The sequence below is a fragment of the Selaginella moellendorffii genome, unplaced genomic scaffold (assembly GCF_000143415.4).
Source record: "Selaginella moellendorffii unplaced genomic scaffold, v1.0 SELMOscaffold_6, whole genome shotgun sequence".
Classification (NCBI taxonomy): domain Eukaryota; kingdom Viridiplantae; phylum Streptophyta; class Lycopodiopsida; order Selaginellales; family Selaginellaceae; genus Selaginella; species Selaginella moellendorffii.
Window position 1 is genome coordinate 2,628,169 of NW_003314267.1, and position 10,530 is coordinate 2,638,698.

The 10,530-nt window shown below is 35.5% G+C and overlaps 1 protein-coding gene across 1 annotated transcript; it reads right to left on the reverse strand.

Moving 5' to 3' along the window:
* Positions 1-7,121: 7,121 nt before the first annotated feature.
* LOC112344987 lies at positions 7,122-10,504 on the reverse strand. The gene is made up of 2 exons (XM_024670752.1): positions 10,008-10,504; positions 7,122-7,337 (listed from the first exon to the last, which is right to left on the reverse strand). Exons 1-2 carry the CDS (start codon positions 10,401-10,403, stop codon positions 7,122-7,124), a joined length of 612 nt encoding a protein of 203 aa, XP_024526520.1. The 5' UTR covers positions 10,404-10,504.
* Between the last annotated feature and the right edge of the window lie 26 nt (positions 10,505-10,530).

A 10,530-nucleotide genomic window follows, 5' to 3' on the forward strand; every position in this document is an offset into this window, starting at 1 on the left:
TTGTCACTATATTCAAGAGACTATGGTATTGATTTGGCAAATTTTTCTCTTTGCAAGAGGAAAGCACTGAGAGAAGTTCAGGCACTTTCGTGTCTTGTTGAGTTGGCTTTTTACTTTCAGTATAACCATTGACTTCCTCAAAACTTATCCAGCTGCTAGGTTACCATGAAATCATAGTGCACTACTTCTCTTCATGGTTCAAGAATGACTTTTTGTATATCCAAATGGAGCTGTGCCAGACGAATCTACAAGATGAAAGCCTTGCATGGACATTTATGGAGAAGAAGCTAACCAAGGTGATGTTTCAAGTAAGTAGCTTAATTGTGTCTAAACTTCTCTCAATGCTTTCCTCTTGCAAAGAGAAAAATTTGCCAAATCAATACCATAGTCTCTCAAATATAGTGATGAACAAATCTCCCTCATTTAGCAGATGCTGATTGGAATGTTTACAGCATAAAGGTAGCTGTCAAGTCTTTTGAGAACTTTATAAACATAGCTGAAATCGCCTCGTCCTATTTCCTGACAGTGGAGTAAGAATGAAGATCATACAAATTCTATGCACCACAGATACCTTGATTTGATGGAACTCCTCATAGTAATGTGATGAAGAGCCAAAAGTGGAGACATATCCTGTATGAGAATACCAAAGTTATGAAAGAAAAATGGAAAATAACAATATACCTTGCCTAGCTCTCTCAAGAAACACATCACTATTAAAAAAAGGGTTCCAGAAGCATGGTGGGGACATGACCTGCTGTCACAAAGACAATGTCTTTACTTCTTGGTTCAAATATTCATCTAGGAAAAGAAGAACAGAACAAAAAAAAGTTGAGCGAGTGTTTAAGATTGTCAAAGTAAAGCTAGACATACCACTTCTTGGTCTTTTTCTCCATAGAGGTGTCAGACCCATAGAGAATAGCTTTGAGATTTGAGCATCATGGTCTTGTTGCCAGTATTTCTCCTACAGAAAGAAAAACTAGAAAAGAAAAAAAAACTATTAAGTTGAGAGCATAAGAAAGTGAAAACTTTCGATGGGGTTCTCAAGAGAAAAGGCACCACAAAGTATCACAAAAACCAAATCAGGAAAAGAATGAAAACAGCAAGAAAAGACACCAAGAGTTGAAGCGTTCGAGAAGAAGAAAAGAAAGTAAAATGGAAGATATTAGAAGAAAGCATAGACAAATCGGTTAAATCTTGACACAAACCGTACCAGGATATGGCTCGTTCCAGTAGCATTGACACAGTGCCTCAGATTTGGATCACGAATTGGCAGCAGCGGCAGGGGCTGTCTAGCCATTTCATAAACCCTAGAAAAACATTACAAAACAAAACCAATTTGCTCGACAGGTGATAGGTGCAGTCAACAGCGCCATCTTCTCTCGCCCCACACAACTTGACTGCCTCCCATTGGCCGAGAGCAAATATCAGCACAATTATTCACTAAGACATGGTTAAAGAAATAACCCCTTTATAGTTACCCCCAATCGGATGGCTACAATTGGCTGGATTCGGTGGCCCAAAAAGTTCGGCACTCCCTCCTTATTATGATAGATTATTTAGATTATTGTTCTTACCTATTGTTATTATTGAAATGCTGTTAATGATTTTGTTACATGAAAAGCATTTGTCAAATTCAGCAACATCCACATATTATTGCCATGATCGTGCCTCAACAATCTGTGTGCACCTACAAGCCCATAATTTCTTTTATTCCATATACATTAATTTATACATTTTGTAATTAGGCTCTTGAAGTGTGATTACAATAATAAGGTTTTCTCCAAAATCTTTGGCATTTCAAAAATTAAGGAAAAAGAAAGAAGAAAAATAAATAGCCAAGGGAAAATACAAATAATTACATCTAATCAACATTGTGAGTGCTTGGAATATGGAAAGGGAATATAGAAAATGTGCATCTCAATTAGCCCAAAAACCCTAGCTTATATACAGGAGTGAGTGGCCCTAAACCCTAAACCCTAAACCCTAAACCAACTTCATCACATGCTTAGCAGTGAACATCACGGCCACGACCACGTCCTCGCCCTAGTCCTTGGACTCGAGTAGCAGCAGCGTCAACCTCCATTGGAATAGGACCATCACTCATAGGAAGTGGAGCTGAAGGACGTGTAGCAAGAAGTGGAAGAGGCAATATCTCATAATGTTGTGCCAAATGAAAAGCATTATCAAGGGTGGCGGGAGCAAGTGCATACACAAGTCCGACAAGATCTTGACAAAGTGTTGGCCACAACATTCCTAGCTTGATCCACTCTGACATATTGGGCTCTGCATGAAGCAAAAGACTTCAAACACCAAATTCTACGAACACTAAATTGCATCACCGACTCATATAACCCTTGGCAAAGATGATATAATTGTTGGAAGGCATCATCATAGTTGTCAGCATGTCCAAAGGCGTGTTTAAAGATGTCCAGGAGAACACTCCAATCCGCACGAGTAGCTGCGCTCAAACCATTGTACCACTACAACGCCGTCCCTTGGAGACACGTGGGAAACTCACACAAACATCGAACATCATCCCAAGAATGATGTGTGGCAATCACCGTGAAGTGATCGAACCAATGGTACACATCATCCCTATGATTCCTACGAAAGAACTTCGGCCGAACGCAAAGATTGGCACCAAGAGCAAGAAGAGTTGTACTACGTGCCATTAATACCACCATCAACTAAGTTTGGTTGTTCAATTGCAAGCATATAGCATCAAACAATTGTACCAACTGCTACTCCAGAGTTAAAAGAAGAGATTGCTAATCTACTATGAAGATGAATAAAAAAGAAAGAGCAAAAGGAGAGAAATGACAAAAAGCTAGAAGAAAATGGTAGATCTAGACAATGCAAAAAAGTTAGATCTAAACCAAAATCCTGAAAGGAAAAAACAAAAAAAAAAAAGGAAATGAAAAAAGCTAGATCTAGACGATGCAAAAGCTAGATTTAAACCAAAATCCCAAATTCAAGCACTCCTTAGGGACAATCAAAGGTGCCCCTCATCTCCACCAATGTGAGTGCTTGAAATATGGAAAGAAAATACAAAAAATGTGCATATTAATTAGCCCAAAAACCCTAGCTTATATATAGGAGCGAGAGGTCTGGATTGAAACTAATCCAACAGCTACCAAAATCCCACTACACTAATATTAATATACGGCATCGTAGCCATACATTTGGCCCTCACAACATGAGTATAAAGTTATCTATCAAAAAAATTGCTATTAAATTGAATTATATTATTTAATGTCAGTAATGTATTAGTTAGATTCACTAACTATTTGTAATAATACATCTAGAATTAATAAAATAAACCACCTTCTTATAATACTATTAATTTCTTAGTGTTAAGTATACTTTAGCTTTACTACTTTTTCATAAGTTAATGTTACAATCTTTGGACATTCATTTGATACCTAGTAGTCCCAGCAGAAGCCGCACGCAAAAGGGAAGGAACACCATGGTGAGAGCTCGGAGGGGGAATCTGATGGAATAGCAATGGATTTAAAGTTTTTACTTTTATGACAAATTTAGGTCTCATTATGAATATACTAAGTTTAATGCTAACATTTTATACTAAATTCATTTTACTGGTAGTGTTGTGTAACCAAGTGTAATCAATAGTGATATGCTTTTATTAACATGATTTTTTTTATAAAAAAAGATTACTTATGGCTTATTTGCAAACCAAAAGAACAACTATCAAGGAAATCCCTCAAAACTCTTCACTAAGATACTTTCTAATATTTAATTCAGTTATATTATAATTTCATTTCTCATAATAATCTTATATTTTCGGTCAAGTTCTATAGAATGAAATTTTGCATGCTTTAGTTATATATGCTAGGTCCACTTACAATATCAATATATTCCTACCTTCATAAAATTTATGAATAAAAGTATTATTCATAAAATAAATCAAATTTACAAATATAACACTCCCAGTAGTGTGGATTTGGGACTTTTGGACACGTGTTACTTAGAAATTGTTGGGCTGTAACATTTCCCAGCTATAATGGATCTAAGATAGTGCTAATGAAATGAAAGTGTTAAAGATGGGTTTTACAACATCACAAAATATAAGAATATTATAAGATAATATTGAAGAGTGAATTTGAATATTTAAAAAAAATTAATATTCGGCCTATAGAAGGTTTTTGGTTAAAAACCAGATAATGGATTTGGTATCTGAAGCAGGAAAGAAAATATAAAACAGGTTGCTACACTTTTGAGATATATATTAATATTAATATCCAAAAATAATTTAGTTTTTAGTATTTAGAAGAATTTTTGGTGATATATATCTATAATAAAAATATACTTAAATTTTTAGTATTTTTAACTGTAAGAATAATTAAAACATTTTTAGTCTTCAAGATTATAGCTTTCTAGAATATCTATCTTAAAATTAATGTAAATCCCACCTTAATACATGCAATATATGATATTTTCCTAAATTTCTATTTGAAAATTGTTTTTTATATTTTTATTATAAATTAATAGCTATATTTTATTGTCTTTAAAATAAAATATATGAAATAACATTATATTATCATGTATATAGTAGTATGTTACATGTAATTTTATAATTTTAATTTTTATATTCTTTATAATGTAGGTATCAAAAATCTAATTTATAATACCAAAGAAATTGAGAGGATAAAATGCAATAAAAACAATTTACTCATAGATGATAAGCTGGATATAACAATGTAAATGCTTTTAAAATAAAATTAGAATAGAAACTAACCTAATAGTTTATTATATATTGATAATGTAATTATAATATATAAAATAAAATAACTTATAAAAAACATGATGTAGATAGTAATGAGGTACACAACCCTAAAAAATTCCACAAGATTTCTGCCATGTTTGAAAAGCAATTAAATTTTCACAAACCCAAAGAATTATAAACTACCAAACTAATAAGTGCCCTTGCTAATCTGACCAATGATAAGTTGTACCCATGAGATGATAGGTTATGTATGTCTTTGGTGGCATCACCAGATCAAAATCCAAAACTAGCATAAATTAGTTTGGAGAAGTTTTAATTTTAATTGCATATTGAGTTAAATTTCTTTTAACATGCATAGTTTACGAAAGAAGAATAGAATTTTTATTATGTGTCTGGTTTTACATTTAAAAAAATACATAAGTAAATTTATCTAGTTTGTTACCACATTTACATTAAACATCATAAGCTGGATATATTAAGAAAATATAAACTGACAAAATCTACGAAATACATAATAGCTACTTGCAATACAAGAGATGGTAAAATTCTTAACACATTTTATATATAAAGCCAAAAGTTTTGTATTATTTGAATAAATTTCTGAATTTAAACTTTTTGGGAGGTCATTCAACCCCATACTATTAAAACTTTAAAATGTTTAACTTATAGTTTATTAAAACCCTTAACCTGAAAAAGAATTGTGTACTTTTGTTTAAAAAATATTGCCCTTTATATTTAAACTCTTATATATAATAATAGTAATCACAAAGCCTTTTATAAGATAAATCAAGTTTAAATATAATTAATTTCATTTTAATTTGTAATTATTTATAAATAAATGAAAAAAAGAATAGCAGGAAAAAATAACCAGGAATCCCAGGAAGTAGATATAGAATTCTGTAAATGTAAATTAGTTTTCTGAAATAAAAATATACTTTAATGATTCAGTGAATTGATATTTGTTCTTTTTGAGGTTCTAAGTTATTTCCTGAATTTGTGTGGTCAATAGATTTAACATTTTTAAATTGTCATAGCTTACCCAGACAAGTTTTGATTGAAGCCAAACAGGCACTACAGCCTTGAAGCCTTGTGTGAATTTTCCTTTAATCTCCACAATAAATAGTGGACACTTCAAGCCTTTGGTTAGTTTACCTCTAATTCTGAAACAAAAGTGGATACTTTTGAGAAAGTTGATAGAAAAACACCCAGATTGGAAGAATAAACTCTAGCACAGCAATGGCTAAAAAACACTTCCACTGCGAAGTTAAAGAAGATAGCCTCAAGTGCTGTACAAGATGACGTTCTCTTTCCTTATCTGGACATTTGCTAGGCTTCTCCACATTAAAAATACTTTTGGTGAGCCAGTTTGGCAAAGAAAAAAAGAAACCTAGTCCACAATTCCAATAGCTCTGGATCCTTAAGGAAGTTTTGCCTAGAGCTCATGGAGGACTATAGAGCACAATTGGTCTGTGGCATACTGCCAAAAGTATCAGCATTTGGCTTCTTAGTGTAGAAAATATTTTTGACAGTTAGAGAAAAGCATGAATGGCAACAGCATGGCCATGTCCTTCCCCGCCAAGGACATGACCGCATGGCAAGTGCTCAACCTCAAGCATGAATCTTGACATATCCACTCATGCTCTTGCCATTTGAAACAGGTAGCCCAGCATTCATGCTCCTAGCTGCGTTCCTAGCTTTCTTATTGCTTAGATTCCTAGTGTTTAATGATACCATGCAGAGGTAGCTATGAGGTGCTGGTTTTTATCCTTTCAATGCTTCCACAGTAGAGTTCCTTTGCAAAGCCCTACTTTCAGAACATTGTTTTCTTTAGGGAAGAAGCACGTGGTCACGACAGCTCCCAGGATCAAAGAGTATCGCAGGGTTGAGTAATAGTTCTAAACAAGTTTTACTGCTCATTCAATCTGGACGCCTGCTACTCAGTGAGAGAAGGATTGGAAATCTAGGAGACACTATCTATAGAGAGGTCTCTGTTGGAACCAGCAACGCTACAGGCTGGGTCCAGAAAAATGCTGTTATATCATGCCTCGAGAGGAGAGGACATCCAAGTTATAGCTGCCAAAAACAAGGTGACAGAAGATGAGGCTTTGGACAGCAATGAACAATGAGTCAGCAAGGGCTGCTGTGTGATGAGTCACACCTCTGGAGTTACTTCAGTTCAATCCCAAAGTGGCTCTTTGTGCCATATGATAGGCTTTTCTCTTGAATGTATTGGTCCTAGAGAAAGTATTGGTCCTGTTATGTTATGAGTCTGGTCCTCGAAAAAAGGCCTCCAAGACTGCCAAGCAGTTTCTCACCATGGAATCCAATGAAACTTTTAAAAGTGATGGCTAAGAGAAATCAAGATAGAGTCACTGACTTAGCTAAGTTCATGATCAATGTCTACAACAGTATCATGAGTGTGAGAGATCTGATGAAACATGATGGAAGTGATCTCTTCAGCAAGATTGAGAGCTTTGTAAGTGGCAGCCGTGGTCTCCTCAGCCTTTTGAATGGCGTAGTCTTCCAGCTCCTGCATGCTCTCACCCTCTAGAGAATCAAAATGGACAAGTGGGACAAGGGGTAGATTTCTAGACTATAAACATGCAAGGATCATGTAATCAGTTTTAAAACACTGCTTCCATATGTGATTGTTTCTGAGCGTTCACTTTTGCAAGCCTCAAAGTTTTTTCGCCAGAATCATTCCAAAGTACTTCTAATATTTTGTATATTTAATTCGTTATCATAAATTTAAAGAGCTTCCTAATCATTCACAATTCAATGAGTGGGACATAATAAGATGAGGAAATAGAGAAACTTGATCCATTTCCACAGTTCCACTGGAAGCTAGACAGTGCCAGAGAGTGTTTTCTTTTTCATCTTGAGCAAAGCTTCCAATCAGACTTACAAAGCATACTTGACTCACTTAATCTTTTAGAAAACAATACAAAAAAGAAGAAACAGGGCAAGAATGGAAAATTAGTTACTTGCTCCTACTTTGAGTCTGAAAATTGTAAGCGCTGCTGCTCCCATGACCTAAGCAGCAATGGTAAAACACAAGAGAAAAATAATATTTTTGTTCTTACAGTAGCAATGCTTCTATTGCAGTTTGGGATCTGCTAAAGGAAATACCAAATGGTCTGCCAGTCAGTGTCATTGAGCGCACAAACCAACTAAGATATGTGATGAACATTAGATCTGTTGCTGTGTGAGCATGGGAGAACATTTGAATTGGAGCACGCATTGCTTTCATATTCACAATTCTGGCACTGGTGCGGTGATTTTCTGGTCAGAGAATAAATTAAAAGCTGTAACTCAAGCTGGAATAAGATATCAGACATATAGTTTTCAGACAATTTTATCTTTGAAGATATAGAATTGGTAATTGGATTTACTGAATCATGATCCATTGAAGGTTTTGAACTTATCTTTCTAAACAATTTAGATAGTCACTTACATAGCTTGCCTTTCAATGTGACAAGAGGGAGGATTGACATGCTTGCCATGATCCAAGGAGCTTATTTCAATTGGAAGGGACTCAAAGGTGCCATACTCCTGCAATAAAAATATGCGTGATGAAATGATGAACACAAATCATAGAGACACTTACATAGCACATAAAGAAGCACTGAGTGTATGCATGAGCTTATCAAAGCTGATCAAAGCTGCTTGGATCAACAGCCCACCTTTGCAGAGATTGTCTGGAGACTACAAAAGTCTATTGATTCCCATTTGTAGCAGCTGTTGCCCAGGTAATTTGTCTTTAAAATAAGCAGTAGAAAGTCAAGACATGGAATCATCTTAAAGCATATCTTAAATCATCGATATGCTCTAGACTATCATTTCCTTTAGAGTTTCAAATTTCCTGGGGATGCAAAGAAAAGGTTAAGGACCATATATGATAATCAAGGGAATTGAAGGAATGGAAGTGGTTTACACATTATGGGTGTTGCATTGGTTCCTGATGCTCATTTTGGGGTAGTGCTCAAGTGGATGCTAGGAAATGCAGTAGAGAGGAGCAGGTAGCTTCTACTGTTCCATGTCCGATCTGTTGTCTGAACAATTGCAAATTCTGGTAAGTCACTCTTTAGAAATATCACTTGCATCTGACAAATTGCGTAAGTTGGGCGAGTACCTGTCTCACAAGTTTTGAAGGAAACACTTGCATTTATGGTGACCAAGGAGGCCAGACAGCAAACTTCTCAGGAGCTGCAAAATGTCTACAGACATTTCAAAGTCCTATTGGCTTGCTGAAAACTCAAAGGAAACACTTGAATTACAGGTGAAAGTAGAATTCATTCTTGTAGAGAGTGATGATGTTGATAAGTCTCTGGTGGAGCAAATTGAGAACAGAGATAACATTTGTTCTTGAAGAGTCCTGAACAAACCTTCTGAAAGTACACAAGCTTGTTTCTTGCAATGTGACACACAGTTTTAGTACTTTTCATCAGGAGATTGAGGTTGAGAGTTTCAGACTAAGTTCAGAAACATGCTCCATGCTCCATATTACTATATTGTGCAGTGCATATTGAAATTCTTGAAATTGGTGTTGTTTAGGAATGCTTCACCACCACACTCATCACCACTGCAGAAATTTTTTCACTTGTCTGAAATTCATCTCCTGCTCATCCGAGTGTGAGCCTCAATCTATTACTCATGCTTCCAGAAAAACTGCACAAAACCTAAAACTTGTGAAATGCAACAGTTTTTTCACTATCCTATATCTGAATCTAGATTGGAATATGTTGTCTTTGCTCTTTTAAATATATAAAGCTCCGTTGGGAGATATAGTATACCCAAGATAAATAGATTTTCTTTTCATATTTTATAATGTTAGACATTTTGATTGTATATAAGGTTAAATTTATGTAAAATTTTCTATTATTCATCTCTAGGGAAATGCACAATAATGCAATTAGATAATAATGCAAGTATTGGGGAAGATAAATTCCTTTTTTTTATCATCATTAAATTTGAATTTGAATTTTTTTATTGCCTTTATAAAGAGACTCATATAGATTTTATAGATGCTCATGATAAAACTTAGTAGCATATAATATACACTAATTTATTCTATATTGCACTATTAGCTATAACTTTTCTATCCCAGTAAAGACTTATTTTGGTCCAAGCCAGCGGAATGAATAACAACAAACAAATGGTATATTCTAAGTATAACTCAAAGCAAACAAAAAAATTAATAAACCCAAACCAGATACAAAGCTGAGTTACATTTCAATCTATATATATATATTATACCATCTACGCTAAAAGAGTACTTCCCATTTCCATCAACGCGGAGCGCTTCCTGAGCACTCAGGAACTCGTGCCGTAAAAGCTTAGCCTGAAACTCCTTGGCCTCGGGTGACAGGTCACGAAAGCTCTCCATAAGCCTTCCAACAAGATACAGATCGGAGGACCGCGTGTAGACGCCATCGACCAATGTGTTGTCGTCCCAGGCGCGAAGCCAGCAACTGGGCGTACAGTCTGTCTTCCACACTGTCTCAAGATCGATAAGCATCCAGCTCCCATTACTAGCAGGAAGCTTGAGGATGTTTTTCCATCTGATGTCCCTGTGAACCAAGCCTGCCTGGTGCAACGCATGTAGGCCGTGAAGCGCGCTCTGAATGGCCGGCCACAAGTCCTCTTCGCTGGAAATCATCTGCTCGTATCCCACCGACTGAATGACCACATTGTATCGTTCAGCCCTCACTTTGACGACACCTGACACCAGCCCCACAGCGCCAAGCCCGTACGCTTGCGTCACAAAAGCCGTCGTAGTGAATCCC